Genomic DNA, 18,321 nt, shown 5'->3' with positions numbered 1-18,321 from the left:
GGAGTATGGACAGTGTCGAGAGCGATAGCGTGTCTGTTCTTCACTGATCTTTTGCCGCGCTTCTTACTGATTTGAGGGTAGATGTAAGGAGATGGAGCAAAAGGCTGAATTTGACTTTATAACACAGGTACCTTGATTATTTACATGGCATGGATGAGGAAATCGAGACAGAAACATTAAGACATTTAAGGGCCACATAGTTATTGGGAAATGGCACCAAATATTTATCGTCCCCAAACATGACAAATTTTCATACTATAAATATATTTTTTTTATTCTATTCCCTTTAAGTTCTGTGCTGCACACCAGGGGATAAGCCGCTGAGATTTTGGATTTCTACAGTTATTACAGATGCCTTGCAGGCAGCGAACAGTGTTTGTGGAGGCTTAATGTGGGGAGAGCGATCCAACCAAATCAATAACAGTTTGTAATTATTTTCTTTTTTCTAGACTTGACAAAGTTTAAACAATAATTATATCTTCCCCCAGACAGTTGGCATGAATGAATGAAATAACTATATACATCAATATCCAGTTATTTATAAAGTATCTCATGCATTTAATAATCTGAAAGCCCAAACTAGATCATCTGCAAGATGTTTAAAAGATCATATGGCAGTTGACTGCATAAAAATAAACACACCATCATCATCATCATCACCATCATCATCATCAACATCATCACCATCATCATCATCAACATCATCATCCTCATCATCATTATCATTGCCATGCTAAGCACTTTCAACTTCTTTGCTCATTTGGACAGCATTTTGTATAGCTTTAACTGTCCATGGCTTTCTTACTCATAGTAGCAACAGTTATTATCTCGAGGACCCCACCCTCCGCAGGAGCCACTTGCATCTATCTAAAATAAAAACAGGTAAACATAGGAGTTAGGTGGCTTGTTTACTTATTTCAGACTAACAGTGTTGCAGAGAAGAACAAAAGCCAACCATTCTATAAGTTTTGCCAAAGTCAGTACTGTGGCTATTTAGACTTACTCTTAAGATCCAGGGCAGCTACTGGGATTGGGACCTCTTTTCTTATCCAATATGTGTTTGGCATTATAAGAACAAGTTAAGCAAGGAAAACTGGATCAAGTCAGAAGTAGCAATTCTATTTCTTAAAGGGTACAGCAATACTTCCAGTGTTTGGAAATACATTGTTGACCAATAATTCCATCCCTTAGAGGTAACCACTCTTAATAGCGTGGTGTGCATCTGTCCAGAGTTTTGGCAAGCCTATATTATATACAAACACAACATATTAGTTGTATATGGCTAAAATAATGTTTTCTGACATTACCACAAAACCTCAGAGACATACGTAGCAGTTATTTATTCTATTAAGTCTACAGAGTTCAGCTGAGCCAAGCTAATTCAAGATCTCAGCTGGCCTTGCTCGTATGCTGGTGGTCAGCTGTAAGTCAACCAGATGTCTTTTCTGATATTGGCTGGGTCTTCTCCCGTGTCTGGGGAATCGGCTGGGGTGGTCTTTGCTGGGATAACTTGGGTGACTCAACCATTTGTTTTTCACCATCCAGAAGGCTTGTCCCAACATGTGCTCACAGTGGCGGCCAGACACAAGAGCGTGAGTGGGTTTACTAAAAAAGTTTTCAAGCCTCTTCCTTTGTCCCAACTGTTTGTGCTCATAAGCTAAAGCAGGTTACATGGCTGAACTCAATATCAAGGAATGGGAAGATAGATTGCACTCATGATGAATAAGCTACAAAATCCATAGATAAGGGTAAAAACAGAGAAAGATAAAAAAAAAGTGGAGCCATCAACACACTCAGCCTAGCCATCATGAAACACATTAACACATAGACATTGTTTTATATTGCCTGTTTTTACAAATGTGAGATAATATCCTATCATTGTATGGCTTAAACTAGTTTGAAGAATTTTAAAAATCTGAAGCAGATGTAAGTCAATGTTTTTAACTTGTTCCAAAATGTTCCATTATACGGATATACTGTACCAGAAGTTTTTATCCAGTCCCCTCAATGATTGACATTTGTTTCCTGTTTTGGGGGCTTTGGTCAAAGTACTCTGCAGGACGCTCATTTACAGAAATATTTGTATTTCTGTCCATTGAACTTGTAGAAGCAGGACTAAGAGGTAACCACTGTTAATAGCTTGGTGTGCATCTGTCCAGATTTTTGGCAAGCCTATATTATATACAAACACAACATATTCGTTCTATATGGCTAAAATACTGCTTTCTCACATTACCACAAAACCTCAGAGACATACGTAGCAGTTATTTATTTTATAAGTCTCCAGAGTTCAGCTGATCCAAGCTAGTTCAAGATCTCCGCTGGCCTTGCTTATGTGTCAGTTGAACTTGTAGAAGTAAGGCTGTGGGATCCCTCATACTTGACCCTCTAGCGAAACTGAGCCACCTGGAGTTCCCTGACCATGCCACTACCTCCTGTGCCTCCCCGTTCTCAAGCACCGTTTCTTTTAGAATTCCTCTCTCTCTCTCCCTCGACTCTCACACACTGCAGTGAAACCCACCACAAGGTGAATCTACACAGAACGTCACTGGTGATTGGCTCCCGCTCGCCAAAATCGGACTCCCTCCGCCACCTCTCCACAGCACTTGTGGCTGAACCGTTGGGGAGGCTGCTTCGAGCTCCTCATTATTCTAGCGGTCACTCTCCTCATTATTCTAGCGGTCACTCAAGCACTGTGGTCTTTCTGAAGTCATCTCCGAATTCCTTTAGCAGATCAGACATTCCTTCTTTGAACGTGATCAACACTCCTTCCTATATTACAGTCATTCTCCTATGGAAATACAGTTGCTATGAAGTCTGTCTGCCCACTCGCTGGGAAGGTCTTTGTAAGCACAGAAAGGGAAAATGAGACAAAATAAACTGAAATGTTTGCTACCTAAAAGAAGAAGAAAAGGGGTAAGTATAATTAATATTTATGTGCACATCTTATAATATGTGTATAATAAATAATACATATCCAGGAGGTGTCTTTAAAATATTTATTTCTAATAATAGATGAGACAATACTCACTAATACTCTTTAGTTTAAAACAGAAGCATTGAAATGGTGAAAAATCACTTTCCCCATGTTAATTGGCAGTAACTGTGCAATATTATAATGCACAGCATTAATGAGTGCATGAGAAAACATGATTTGACCTACTGAACTAGAAATAAAATATTAAAAATGGTATATTAAAATTCAGAGACAAAATTTAAATACTTTCACAGAAAGCACGTTTGTAACAGGAATGAAGATCTTGAAAGAGATGCATGCTTGCCTCTGCACTTCAGGGAAATAACTCAACATGGGGGTGACATTGTGTTTGACCTTGGAAACAACTGAACCCTCCCACAATAAGGAATTCACAAAACACGGGTGACGGTCCATATAAGTGAGATACTGCACAGCCATTTAAAATAAAGTTGACGTGTACTGAACATCAGGAATGGTGTTTCCAATTTATTCCCAAGTGCAAAAAGTAAAAGCATTTCAAATAATGTAGGTACAAAATGATTTATTTTGTAAATAATTTACCAAGATCTGCATAGAATAGTGTGGATAGATATATTTTTACCATGTTTTATCTCAGTGCTCAGTGGGTGATTTTATTTTGTAGAATTATGTGCTGCTTTGAATTTTCTTAATTATTCTCTAATGGACCTTTTCAACTTGTGCCGCTTTTAAGTTTTTGAAACATTTTTTTAAAAATTTTTATTTATTTATTCATTCATTTTTAGAGAGAAGAGAGAGAGGGAGAGGGAGAGACAGAGAGAAGAGACAGAGAGAGAGAAGGGGGGGAGGAGCTGGAAGCATCAACTCCCATATGTGCCTTGACCAGGCAAGCCCAGGGTTTCGAACCAGGCGACTTCAGCATTTCCAGGTCGACACTTTATCCACTGCGCCACCACAGGTCAGGCAAGTTTTTGAAACATTTAATCGTAAGATACCCATTGGGAAAGCAGCAGTTTTCTCCCTGCTCTTACCTTAGAGCCTGGGATGCTTTGTCTTCCTGGGATGAAAAAGAGAAGCTCTTGGTCTAATCACAGAACTGTCGGGAGAGCACGCTTGTGAACATCTCTTCTACGGAAGAGCCACCACCACCTTCAAGTGCATTGCCTCACTTGCCAAGTCCAGCTCCTGGAAGGCCCTCAGGCTTGTTGGGAAGCAGAGCCTCGACTTTCTGCCTTCTTTCCTGTTATAACGACTTATCTGAGCCCCGGCACACTCTCTTCATGCCCCCTTAGCATAGTCAGACTCTGGACAAGAGTACAAATGGAGCCCCCACACACACATACACACACACGCCTTACCTGTCTAAACATTTAAATAGTGATACATCAAGCTAATAAACTGTCCGATGAAATACATTCGATTCTCTTATTTTGATAACTACTTCTTCATAGCAACAAAGCAGAAAGTAAGCTTAAATCCGCTGTTTTTTATCTGTCTGAAAGTTTTGGCAGAATCTCAAAGATGACCAGATTTAATTTTTACTGCGCAGCTGGGTCCTCCGTGGATGGGCCGGCAGTGTTTGGATGAGTCATGAAGACCGACACAAATCATGAGTTCATGTGTTTATGCATCACGGTCTGCTCTTCATGCTCAATTTCAACAAAGTACTAATTGTGATACAATCAAAATTTCATATTAATTTTCTTCTATTGAGCATAGCAGTCTAAAGCAGGAGTTGACAGACTGTCTGGCATGGTCACAACTGTACATATTTTAGCCTTTTCAGGCCACATGGTCTGTGTCACCGCTGCGCAAAGCTCAGTTGTGGATGGTCAAAGGCAGCCACGGACGGCATGTAAGCAGGTGGGCATGGCTATGTTTCCATCTAACGTTACTGATAAACATAGTATCAGCATTGGATAAATTGGATTTGACCAGTCGGCCATTGTTTGGCAACTCTAAAGTGTCCAAATTTAGATCTGTCTTCATCCAAACTGTCAATCGATGTTAAGCATGTAAAGGTTAAAATTATTTTCCTAAGTTCTAAAAGTCGTTTTTTCTGCTTCTGAAGGATTCCAAGCTATCTTAACCACATCCAAAGACAAAATAATGAATAACTCTAAAAATTTCAAATCGAAATTCAAGTTGACTTTTTATTCATATTTTAAATCGTAACGGCATCTTCTTAAAGATTTTCCTAACAGGGGAGCTGTTGTCAGGTCTAACCTGCAATGCCCACCTGGTTGCCAGTGGAAACCGTTTCGTATCTGTCAGGCTTTGCCTATTTCACCTTAAACCTTCAGACTCACGAGTTTCCGAGCTGCAGGATCTGCTTAATCATATAAAACTGTCCCTCCGCCACCGCCGTGTGCGACCGCTGTGAGTATCACGCTAATGCGTGCGCACCTCCGGGACTGCGAATGGGAGTCGAAGCCGTCAGTCCTATGAGCAGATGACACTCTTAAGCAGAAGCTCTCGGCGTGAAGCGCTTGCGAAGCTGCTTAGACTTTTCTCTCGCTGCTCCCCTCGCTCAGACCTGCCTCTGGCCGGCGGAGATGCCCCCCCCCACCCATCTTGCTGTGGGCAGCCTCACAGGCCCATCGACACTCACAGCATCCAGACCCTTTGTTTTGAAGACACAGGGAGAGAGGTTTGGAGGAGGATTTCCTGGGGCCTGAGCCGTGTCAGTCCCCAGAGTGGACGCTCAGGGCTCTGCTTTGTGTGGTGCCGGCGCTTGAGGGACAATTTCTTTCATAAGTGTGTGTGTCGTGTGGGACTTTCTTTTTTTTTGTATTTTTCTGAAGCTGGAAACGGGGAGAGACAGTCAGACAGACTCCCGCATGCGCCGACCGGGATCCACCCGGCACGCCCACCAGGGGCGACGCTCTGCCCACCAGGGGCGATGCTCTGCCCCTCCGGGGCATCGCTCTGCTGCGACCAGAGCCACTCTAGCGCCTGGGGCAGAGGCCAAGGAGCCATCCCCAGCGCCCGGGCCATCTTTGCTCCAATGGAGCCTTGGCTGCGGGAGGGGAAGAGAGAGACAGAGAGGAAGGAGGGGGGAGGTGGAGAAGCAAATGGGCGCTTCTCCTATGTGCCCTGGCTGGGAATCGAACTCGGGTCCCCCGCACGCCAGGCCGATGATCTACCGCTGAGCCAACCAGCCAGGGCCATGTGGGACTTTCTAAATGGTGAGACTCCGAGCTGGGGCTCTTCTTTGCAGCGGCACGGCTGATGCTTCTCGCCCGAGTCCCTGCCGGAGCGACGGTTTTCTCCTGCCCGGTGGCACGTCGAGGTCCAGCCGGCTGGGGGACAGTGTCTGAGGGACACGCACGTTGCTTCTTTCCTGCCTTTGTTTGGCCCGCAGGCCTCATTTCCTGGCACGGCCTTGCTTTGGAACTTTGTTTTATTAAAATCAAAAGAGTGAGGGTATTGGGGGAGTTCTGTTTGGACGTAAGTGAGACAGATCGTGTATCACTTTCTTCGGATCATCGCCGGGAGGAGCCGATGTTGGGGTCCTGGTAGAAAATGCCAGAAAGAATACCCAGGCATACCATGGCCCCCAGACCATGTAGAAACTCATCATTTTAGGTGGTTTTTCCTGTTTTCCACTCAAAGAAAGACACTGATTTAGTACTTCTTCTGTGTCCGAAACGTGATAAACAAACAAACAAACATCAAGGAAACAGATGAAAAATCCACCTTTGCCAAAAGGTCACAAAGACCCTTTCTCAAGTGTCAGGGTTTACTTCCTGTTTCCTCCTAGACGTGTCCCCCCACCCAGCCGTTCCTGAGACCATGGGTTCCGGGCCAGGAGGCAGCGCCCTCCCTTTATCTCAGGCAGCACACATGCGCACACGTGTGTGTACACACACACACACACACACACACACACACACACACACACACACTGATTACTCCCGGCTGATAGGGGAGCTCTGTCCTGAAGTCACCGTCCACAGTAGCACAGGCCCTGACAGCACAGCTCCCAGAGGAATCCTCTGTAAACCCTGTCAGGAGCCACGGTGATCCTTCAGTGGAGGCGGGGTGGGGATCTGTGGCGTCCCCACAGAGCTGGGGAGGTAGGTGCCCCTGCCTGGCACCACGCTCTTCCCAGCTTGGAGCAAGAATTCCAGGTTCTTCCCCTAGATGGTTCATCTCACCTGTAACGCGGTTCGAGATGCCTGTCGGGTCCTCTCCGCCCTTCCCCCCGGGCTCGGGTCGGATGGAGCTCTCTCCTCCGTCAGCGGCCCCGCGAGGGAATGTTCCCTCCGCAGAGGGACTTCACGTTTTCAGGGATTTCGAACGTCAAGGTGGTTGAGCCCTGCACATATTTTATTTGGAGAAAGCTGCATGACGTTTCCTACATCTGTGAGAAGCAGGGGCTAGATTAGGGGATTTCTGAGATTCCTCCGAGTTCCAGTGTTTAGAAAGGGTCCCGCTTAGGACACACACACCCACACACACACACTACTTCCAAGAGTTTGTGAATAACAGGCTTTGGATCCTGGCATATTTAATTATATTTTATTTCTGCTCTTTCTTTACTATGATTTTTTTAATCACTAGATTTGAGATCATTCTTTGACTTATTTCTGTTCTGATCTGAGATGCCCCTTCAGGCTTTTCGACGCTGACTTTTCCCACTCCTGAGCTTTTAAATTGGGCTCTGTTGTTCAGTTGAGATGAGACGGCAGGGTTTGCCTTCCTCAAGTTCGATACTAAGCGTCGCTGAGTGCTGATTTTTGAGTCAATGCATATTTGAAAATGTCTCTTTGGGAGGACTTCAAATGAAGTAAAACTTAGCTGAATACGAAGGTCTTTTTCCCCCTTAATCTTTGCCGCGGTTGAGCACTTATTACTGAAGTCTAAGGCCAAACTCCCTCTTCCCAATTTGCCAATAACCTAGTTATTGTGTTATTTTGTTCTGTGTTGTTTTCTTTCTTCATGAATGCCTATGAAATGCTTCCTTCATTCCGGGTCTCTAAAAGCTCCACTGATATTTTTTAAAGTGTGTGCGTCTACCGCGTTCGAGGAAGGAATTCGGGGGAGGCTCTGGTAGCACAAGAACTGCAGAGAGGCTTGCTCTCGGGGTCCGGAAGTGTGGAATTCTGCGCACAGGGGTAAAAGGAAAAGCTGTCACACCTTAGCTGGCTGCATGCAGAACGCTTCAGATCCCGAGACAGAGCCGCTGTGGAGAGGTAGGATGCCCGTGGTGTCTTAGGCTCCGACTGGCTCCCACGTTCTGACATTGTTAGTTTTGTCAATGAATTTTAGTTTTTTATGTTGTTGTTTATTTTCTGGATATTCTTTGATACTTGGATAGGACGCTGGAGGAAACACCTTGGTTTCCAGGAGCCAGACAGCATTTTAAAACAAAGGTTAGGGTAACACAACGGGGTCTGAAATGTTCGTGTCAGTCTTATGAATGCACATATTCCCCAATCAAGTAAACTGAGAAGGAGGAAATCAGAGAGTGAAGCAACGAGGCTTCTAAGACCGTGGTCTGTGTTTGCGCTTCCCGAGTCATGGAATGCGCCAGCGTGCAGGCTTGTCTGGGGAACGATGGGGTCCGCCACACACACCAAGTGTGGTTGCTTGAATTTATGGCCCAAAGATAACACCTGCCCCTTCCCTGTCCCAACGGCTCTTCTCTCTGACCTGGATCCAGGTGTGTTTTCTGCCTTTATAGGCGGTTCCCCCAAAGTTATCAGCCAAGAACCCTCGACTCTTCTCTCCTTGCCTCAAGTGCCGGGGGACATGGGGTTACTTTCTCGAAATCAATACTCTTCCTCTGTCAGAAGCCTGGTGAAGAGGAAGAACTGTCCTTTTCTCTTTCTTTCTCTCTTTGGATGGCCCGGAGATGTAGAAGGAGCCCGTGATCACCGGCTCCGGGAGATGGACCAGCTTTTAGGTTTACGGCGTGACTTATCTTGACAGCGGTTTGACGGTTAGACTTGTATCTCTGGATTTGGTCGCTGTGGGGCTGGTTTAAAAGCATACGTCTTCTTCCACGGAAGCCAGATCAGACAACACCTGAAGGGGAGTGCTCTTTCCAGCTTCACAAGTCACGTTTTGAGTGGGGGTCCCCCCACAACAACGGCAGGAAGATAAATATTGATGTGATTGGGGCTTGGCCCCAGGGGAGGCCGGCTGACAGACCAGCGGTTTCAGCCTTCCCTCTGCCCCAAGCCCACGCAGTGAGGGACCCCCGGGGACTACCTTCCCGCTATGGCCATGAAAAGAGCATGTTTTTCCTAGAGTTCTTTAGTTGGGTGGTTTTTTTTTTACTGCCAAAGTCTTCCCAAAAAGCTTTCAAAAACAGACACATGGTTCTTTTTGGCTCTACAGACTTTAAAAAAATAAAAGAAAGAAAGAAAGAAAGAAAGAAATGTTTGTCCACGGGCCAGATTTATTTATTCCTCGGGGTGAATTACGTCTGCATTACAGCTTGGAGTCTTATGGGGCAGCAGGCCCTTCCCGGGGAGAAGGACCAGTGGGACAGACGGCATGTGGCTTACCTCCTTGCGACACTGCAGGCAGGATGCTCTGCACTCAGATAAACGGGAAGTGGTGCCTTACACACTCGTGTGTTCTGGCAAAAGGCCAAAGGTGGCCCAGTCACGTCAACCGGAGGAGCACTCGCCGCTGGTGTTTCCTGGGTGTCCGGGGAAGGTCAGAGCCGAGGGGATCTGGGTTCTCATTCTGTGCCCATTCGCACATTGCTGGGTTTCTTGGGCAAGTCCCCTCGCCTCTCCGAGCTGATTTCTTCATCGGTGAGACTGTGACAACAGTTCTAGCTCCCGCTGTTGTGAGATGCAGGGAGTAAGTACATCAGGCGTGGGTCTGTAATAGACGCGTATGGAGTCTAGCTGTCCCGCCTCTGTTATTTCTAACAGATCTCCCGGGAGTCATAGGCACTGACTTGGTTTCTCCTGGGAGCTGGGGGTTCGGAACACCAGGTGCCACTTTCTTGGGAACACCCCTGTAGTGCTTGGTATCACCCCTGTAGTGATGGTCACGCCGACACCCCATTTACCATCCCGACGTTGCAAACCCTTGGCTTGATTTTTTTTCTAGTGAGGTGGGTGAGTCCACTGAGATGTCAGAAGTTACATGACTAACTCGTGGTCACCCGACTGGGAGCAGGTCGGGACAGCCACAAGCCTCCGCGTCTCATATCGATCGTAGAGTTACAAATGGTTCCCTCCCCCTTCGGTGTAGCAAGAGGAAGACGAACCGCGGCCTCCTCCAGCACCTGGTACGAAAGCTCGATTATCGTCAACGCCGGAGGGATCCTTGCATTTAATTAGATTCTGCGGGGGCCACGGGAGAGTCCCTGTCTCTTTGGGAAGTTCTTTTTAAAACAAGTGCTGGTAAAATAGTCGTCACAGGAGATGGACCATCTTAACCGTTCAGAAGCATGGGGGGTACGTTCTGCACTCCTCAGGGGTCACTCTTCCTCTTGCACAACGAAAACCGTGCTGTACTCAGCAAACAACTCCTCGCTCCCTGTCCCTCCACCCCGCCCCTGGCAACCACCCCGCCCCTGGCAACCACCTCGCCCCTGGCAACCACCACCTCGCTCTCCTTGTACAGGAATTCAGCTTCTCTGGGTCCCTCATCTACGTGAAGTCATCCCGCACCTGTCCTTCTGTGGCTGGCTTGTGTCCCGCAGCCTGCTGTCTTCCGGACTCAGCGATGTTGTGGCATGTGCCAAAGAACACGCTGCTGGGTGTCTATACCGCACTTTACTTATCCGCTCAGTCACGCATGTTGCTTCTACCTTTCGATTACTCGGAATTCTTGTTGTGTGTGGGGGGGGTTTTTTTTTTTTGGTTTTTTTTTTAGGGACAAAGATCGACCGTGTACCACCTGCCTTACAATAATCCCTAATTAGCTTGTGAAATCCCTTCTTATCCTGGTCTTCTTCAGAAGAGAACGAATATGTTTCTCTGATTTTTTCTTGTAATTTGGGGGTTCTACCCATCTACCCATCCCCAATACTTACTACCTATAAACAGCTTCAAATCCTTTTTGTCCTTTCTTGCTACTTAGTGGTATTGAATTCGTAATGGCCCACGTGGTTAGCCCGGAAATTAAGGCCTCCTAGGAGGCACCCTTCCCCTCCTCCAGTTGCATTTCTCACTCCCCACCCTGAATTTTTATGTCTTCAGGCAAACCTCGGAGATCCTCACATTGCTGCTCCGATAACCTGTCTCCTTCTTTCCCAACGCCCTTGTCATTGGGCTGGTGCATTCGCTGCCCGTCTCAGGCCCAAGCTCTTACACTGAGTAGAGCCACTCTATACACTTCGCCCAGGACAAGGAAGACCGTCTCCACATTCTCCTGAACTCTTTGGAACAAGGTTTTCCAGATTATACGTGCATTTCATTTTAGGTGATAGATGAACTCTCTTCTGAACGTTAACATTCAAATAGCAACAAGAAAAGGAATAAAGAAACGGAAGGGGGTTGCTATTTTAAGAAAACTGTTGTGAGCCCTTTTACAAAGCTACCGTTCCTTACAACGGAAGCTTAATTAAAGATTTGTTTAGACGACCACTTTGTCCTTGTTGAGAAAAGGAGGCTGCAGTCCGTTTATAGTTAACCTCGACTCCCCCGCTCCCCCGCGAAGCCAGTCCGTTTTTCTCATCCTGTGGATGACAGTAATTAATGTGTTTTCCTGCTGAATTTCTATTTTAGCTCTTTCCTCTTCTAACGCCCCCTCTTTGGGATTGCTATTTTTCCTAGGCCATTGAGATCATTTAGAATATGGTTTCTCTTTTTCAGAGATATCAGTAGAATGGCCTCTGGCCTAGCACAGTCTGCAGCTCTCCTCTCTGCTGCTGGGCTGGCGGGGACCCGCCTTCCCCCAGAGGCAGAGGGAAGGAAGGCCAAGCTCTCTGGCCAGGAGTTCCCCAGCTCCGGAGGGAAGTGTGTTACTTCCGCTTCCCTGGCCGACACAGGAGGTCAAATGGTTAAAAGTCAAAAGATTCTAGGAAAGGGGGCAGGAAGGCTGACTTTTAATTAATTATTTTTTTTATTTATCTGAAGTGAGAAGTGGGGAGGCAGTCAGACAGACTCCTGCATGTGCCCGACCGGGATCCACCTGGCATGCCCACCAGGGGACGATGCTCTGCCCATCTGGGTCCTTGCTTCGTTGTGGTCAAAGCCATTCTAGCACCTGAGGTAGAGACCATGGAGCTGTCCTCAGCCCCGGGGCCAACTTTGCTCCAATGTAGCCTTGGCTGTGGGAGGGGAAGAGAGATAGAGAGGAAGGGAAAGGGGAAGGGTGGAGAAACAGATGGGCGCTTCTCCTGTGTGCCCTGGCCGGGGAATTGAACCCGGGACATCCACACACCGGGCCAATGTCTACCACTGAGCCAACGGGCCAGGTCTATTTTTTTTAAACCAACAATATCTTTCTTACCACATTAGTGCTAGCTGATGTTTCCTTTTACAGTCTGAAACTTTTTCACACATTTGATCAGATTTCCTTCCCCGACCGACCCCAGTCCCAACAGTTTGTGGATGGGTGCCCTGGCTTATCTTAGGAAAGTGTAAGCTCAGCTTCCAAAGTGGGTCGGCCTAGCCAGCTTCTTAAGTCCACTGAGGGGAGATACACAGTGACAAAGTCTGGGAGTCCCTGTCTCATAGGGGTACCAGAGTAGCTCAGGGGGTAATAGCTGCATTGGCTTGTGTCAACACTGAACTTGTTACTTAATATTACCCAGACCTTAAAGTGTATTTAAGAAATGGAGAATAAGGTACATTACAAGTTCTTTTGAGGCTCTGGCCTGTTGGCTCAGTGGTAGAGCATCGACTTGGCATGTGAAGTCCCAGGTTCGATTCCTAGTCAGGGCACACAGGAGAAGTGACCATCTACTTCTCCACCCCTTTTTTTTCCCCTCCTGTAGTCATAGCTCAATTGATTTGAACATGACAGTCTGGGCACTGAGGGTGGCTCCATGGAGCCTCCACCTCAGGTGCTAAAAATAGCTCAGTTGCGAGCATCAGCCCCAGATGGGCATAGCATCATACTCAGATAGGGGTTGCTAGGTGGATCCTAGTTGGGACACATGTGGGAGTCTGTCTCACTATCTCTCCTCTTCTCAATTAAAAAAAAAAAAAGCTCTTTTGAAAAGGGTACTACAGATTTCTTCTAAAACAAATAGCAACAGGTATCAGACATTTAATTATCCCAAAAGAGTGTAAAGATAACCTAACTACAATATCAAAGTAAAGCAAAAATGGGAGAAAACCTGCATCATTAAACTAAGGCTATGTTGGGGCCACAAAGGTTGAAGAATTTGCGCCCGGTACAATGCAGATGTTTGAAAACCAGTTCATACGATCTTTGAGACAGAGTTCAAAGGAATCCATTGGGGAGGTAGGGAGATAGAAATGGAAAAGTTATCAATGAAATCAAATTGGCCACTAGTTCTTACTTTTAGGACCTCTTTGTAAGGCACAAGGAAGTTATGTAAGAGTTCTTTGTATTTTTGTGTAAGTTTGAAATTTTTCATAATATGCAGCTTGGAAATTGTAGAGATGGGACAAAATCATAGAAAGTCAGCAAAAGCAAACTCACACAACACAAAGTATATTCATTTATTGCAAAGACAAATTAGTGATTAATAACAAAATTGCCAAAAAAAACCACACAAAACACAACTTCTTAACAAATCAACCACTAGAATTCAAAATAAAAATAAAGAATCAATCCTAGATAATATTTGGACGAAAAAGAAAATAACAGGTGTAATTCCTCAATGTTTATGAAGTTATTAAAATGACAATGGTATATGTCAAAAGTTGTGGCATTTGATTAAGGCTTCCTTAAAGGGAAATTAGTAACCTCAAAATGCTTCTTTTTTTTTTTTTTAACATGAGAAGAGAGATTGAAAATACATGAACTAAGCATTGAGTTAACGAAATTAGAATAAAACATCAATCAAAAAAAAAAGGGTTCAGGGTATTTTAATATCATCTCATGGCAGTATAATTGTGTTTATTGCTATATTCTAATTTTCCTAAAGAATTTGATCAAGGTTATTTTCTTACAGCATTATGGGTTGATAATAATGAAAAATAAAAATTACATAGCACCCTCCCGAGCTACTGAGGTATATTAACTCATTTAATCATCACAACAATGACGTGTTGATGTTATTATTCTCATTAAATACACAAGGGAGCGGAGGTGCACAGTGTTTGTACAACTTGTTGGCAGTCGCGCATCTAGTGAGGGGAGAGCTAGAATTGCAACTCAGGTAGTTCTGGCTCCAAAATACGCATACACTGGGGGTGTTCGGCTTAGGACACAGTTCCGTTCCCACGACAGTGACGTAACCAAATTTTGGTGTAAGTCAAAACACACCCTAGCCTAAGTCACTTACCTATCCTAACACAGTTTTAACATCATACTCTAGAACAAAGAAACACAACTAAGCCATAGAAAAAAAGAAAAGGATGTAAATATACTGCCCTGTACACTGTACTGTAATAACAGAAAAAAATGACCAAAAAATGAGTGTAAAAATAGTTTCCTGACCTTTATTCCTGTGGTTGGCTTGCACACCGGAAGGGACATTGCAAGGTGGGAGAGAGGGACCTATGGGGAGGAGGAAGCTGGAGAGGCAGGAGAAGCTCAGGAGGTGCTGGAGATACTGGGTCAGGTGACTCAGGGTTGCCTAAGGAGCACGCAGGAGACGCTGGAGATGATTCCACCTGCACTACAGGTGTTTCATCTCGAGAAGCAGCTGACGTAGAGGGTACGGGATCTGTTGCAGGCCTGTCTGCCTTAAAGAATTGTTCCAGGCTAGGCTGGAAGGTTCGCCCACGGAGTCCCTGAGTACAAGGCGAACAGGTGTAAGCTGAAAACACTCATGTCTCCATTTTTTTTTTTTAAGATTTTTATGGGAGTGAGTGTGGTGAACTCCAGCAAATGCGCTATGTGGAGACCAGGGTCACCCGAGGTCTCCCCCCACACGCACACACACACACACACACACACTCCCTTTCTTGGAATGAGCTGACTGCAAACCAGGGGAAGTCGCTCAGTTTTCAGCCTCTACGATGCCTTATTTGTTTGTTTGTTTGTTTGTTTATTATTTTTAACTCCTTCCTGTCCTCAGGGACCTGATGCCCAGAACCCTGGACGGGCAGATCACCATGGAGAAGACGCCCAGTTACTTCGTCACCCGCGAGGCCCCCGCGCGCATCTCGGCCATGTCCAAGGACACCAAGCTGATCGTGGTGGTGCGCGACCCGGTGACCCGCGCCGTCTCGGACTACACGCAGACGCTGTCCAAGCGGCCCGACATCCCCCCCTTCGAGAGCCTGACGTTCCGGAACCGCTCGGCGGGGCTGATCGACACGTCGTGGAGCGCCATCCAGATCGGCCTGTACGCGCGCCACCTGGAGCACTGGCTGCGCCACTTCCCGCTGCGCCAGATGCTCTTCGTGAGCGGCGAGCGGCTGGTGCGCGACCCGGCCGGCGAGCTGGGCCGCGTGCAGGACTTCCTGGGCCTCAAGCGCATCATCACGGACAAGCACTTCTACTTCAACAAGACCAAGGGCTTCCCCTGCCTCAAGAAGGCCGAGGGCAGCAGCAAGCCGCACTGCCTGGGCAAGACCAAGGGCCGCGCGCACCCCGAGATCGAGCGCGCCGCGCTGCAGCGCCTGCGCGACTTCTACCGGCCCTTCAACCGCAAGTTCTACCAGATGACCGGCCACGACTTCGGCTGGGACGCGGCATCACAGGATCATTTCAAAAGAATCTTTTAAAAAAAAAGGAGAAAAAAAAAAAGAAGATATAATATATTTTTTTACCGATCGGTTAAGGAAAAGGCAGGTTAATCATATGTGTGCTGAACATATATTTCTTTTGATCATTTCTTTTCTTGTTTTTTTATTTTTCTTTTGGGTTTTTTGTTTGTTTGTTTTCCAGTGAGTGTTCACAGGTGGTTCTCACATCCACCACTGTCTGGGTAAAGGAAGCAGGAAAACCGTCGCTGGTCTAAATATGTACTTTTCAACTTTCAATTTCTGTTCTCGGTTTCCTAGACATCATGACAAAGGGAGAGGGTCAGAGGCCGTGGAGACTTTGAGAGGATGCTGAGGATCAGTCCATCTCTCGGTTGTACAAGACCCAGAGGACATTGCTCTCCAGCCTTAAGTATCTCTCTCTTTAATTATTATTTTTTTTTTTTTTCTTGAGCTACTTTTTTCTTAAACTGGTTCCCAAGTAATTAAGACTTGTATGGTCGTATACTGCTTGAGTTATCACAATGCGTTCCAATAAAAAAAAAATATATATATATATATATATGCACATGCATACTTGATTCTTATCATGCTATGTGGTCTCAGAACATGGTCCACAGAGATTATTATCCCCATTTTACAGATAAGGAAACCGAGTCTCAGGGAGGTTAAATAACTTATCTTAGAGCCAGATGGTGCGTCCTGGACAAAACCCCGTCGTCCCCTCGTTGCTTATCTCGACAATACCACCCTTCCCAGGAGACTGGGAAGTAAGAATCTGTACCTTTAAAAATGGTTAGCTCAGTTGGCAAGGACCTAGATGGGACAGAGAGGGTGTCCTACCACTTTTTCAGCTCCGGGCTAGCCCTCTGGTCCTCAGTCACACTCCCCAGCATCTCAAGGAAGCCCCTCAGAGCTGAACACAACACCTGTTAAGAGCCAGTCTTGGCTTGACTGGAGTTGAGAGAAATGGCTGGATTCTCGTATGGAGAACAAGGTAGACAGTCGCCCTGGCAACAGGACCAAGTGCGTTAGGGGCACAGCTATCTACTTGTTTTGACTTGAGTGTCCTATTTCTTTAACTAAGAAAAACCTATTTCTATAAAAGCTTGCAAATATGAATCTCATTTTTATTTCTTTTTTTCTTTAAACAAAATAAAAACCAACAAAAAATCTGCTTCTCTTTCTAATATCACACTTCTAACCTTGGAGCTAGTACTAAAAATGTATCAATAAACAGCATTTACAATGGCCTTATTTTTCATGGGGGGAGGCCTGTCACTTTGACACTTTATCCCCTCCTCACATTTCTTATTCATACCTTTTATAACCTAATATGCATTGATATTTGGGAAATAGTATTAGAAATGCAGATGGGGATAAAATGGTGGTTTTTCCTCTTCTCCCATCTGTTTCTGTCCATTCCCCCATTTTTAAAAGCTCAAATGAATTCAATCGTTTATTAAAAGAATTCCTTTCTTCTCTGAGTGGGGTTAACAAGATTCGGATTAAATGGAGTTAAATTGTTTTAGAGAGGAGCACATATGCCCGGAATATATAAAACGTGTGCCGTTAGTCTGTCAGCAATGTTTGATTACAAGTTTTAACCCAAGCGGAAGATGTCTCCCAATCTCACTTCTCCCTACCCGCCCAATTTTAAAGAACCAAACGCTCTCGGATTCTAAAGTAGCATTCTTTTTTTTCTCCTAATGCTGTCAATCAAAAAAAGACGAATGCTGTTTTAATTATGCAGTACGATTTTCATTTGCCACAGATGCTGCATTAGGTGAAGTGAGTATCTCTTGAGAAGCCTAACACAGGATTAAAACAACGGGGGAAAGCCAGTGAAGTTTCTAGATGTCCCATCATTGCTCCAAATCTTTGGCTCTGTGTATTAAACTCGCAACCTCAGGAGTGAAGTGCACCCCCAATCCGGGTCCCTTTTCTCCCATGGACTTCCTCTGTGTCCTCCGCTTTCCAGTGTCACAGCCTGTTTTTGCTCTATTCGGATTGTCACTGCCAGCCAGATATTCACGTCCAGCTCTTTTCATTGTTTTTTTTTTCTTCTTAACTCATTTTGTTTGTGTTTCTGATTCTTTGATAAGCATTTGCTTGACATTATGCAAAAGTAGCTTGCACAAGGATACAACTGTATTCAGCGATCTTCATCTTTTTTTTGGTGTGTTAAGAAATAATAACAATAATAAAAAAACAGAATTGAGTACAAAGAATCTCTTCTTGCATGTAGTTTGTTTGTTTGTATTATTATTTTTTAAGTGAATGACCAAATAGCACTCCAGGAAAACCTTCTAACGTCTAAGATTTCATAAAGGTGTTGGAAGTTATAGATCCCGGGGGGGGGAAATATATTAAGATCTAGAGTCAAGTGTACTCTTAAGTTTCCTCCCAGGATGGAAATTTTCCATTTCTCCTTCTGTGTGGCACTTAATCCTGCTGTTCATGGACTGGACCTCAGATTTCTGTGTCCATTTCGCTACGTCAAATAATAGGTGTTGCTCTTGATTCGAACACCTCAACCAACCATCCTTCCGTCTCCCTGTCTGCTCCACAGCCACGCCTACTGACCCCTTAACTTAG

General features: G+C 45.4%; 1 protein-coding gene across 1 annotated transcript in view; it reads left to right on the top strand.

Annotated features, from left to right (window-relative positions):
- HS3ST3A1 (heparan sulfate-glucosamine 3-sulfotransferase 3A1) overlaps window positions 1-17,937 on the top strand; it is an 85,906-nt gene extending 67,969 nt beyond the window's left edge. Inside the window, exon 2 of the mRNA XM_066264291.1 lies at window positions 15,093-17,937. Within this exon, the coding sequence (XP_066120388.1) occupies window positions 15,093-15,744 (652 nt within the window). The 3' untranslated portion in view covers window positions 15,745-17,937. The remainder of the gene's footprint in view (window positions 1-15,092) is intronic.
- Window positions 17,938-18,321: the final 384 nt, after the last annotated feature.

Source organism: Saccopteryx bilineata, chromosome 2 (assembly GCF_036850765.1).
Source record: "Saccopteryx bilineata isolate mSacBil1 chromosome 2, mSacBil1_pri_phased_curated, whole genome shotgun sequence".
NCBI classification, from domain to species: Eukaryota; Metazoa; Chordata; class Mammalia; order Chiroptera; family Emballonuridae; genus Saccopteryx; species Saccopteryx bilineata.
The sequence above is the reverse complement of the archived record's forward strand: the minus strand, read 5'-3'. Positions and strand labels throughout refer to the sequence as shown.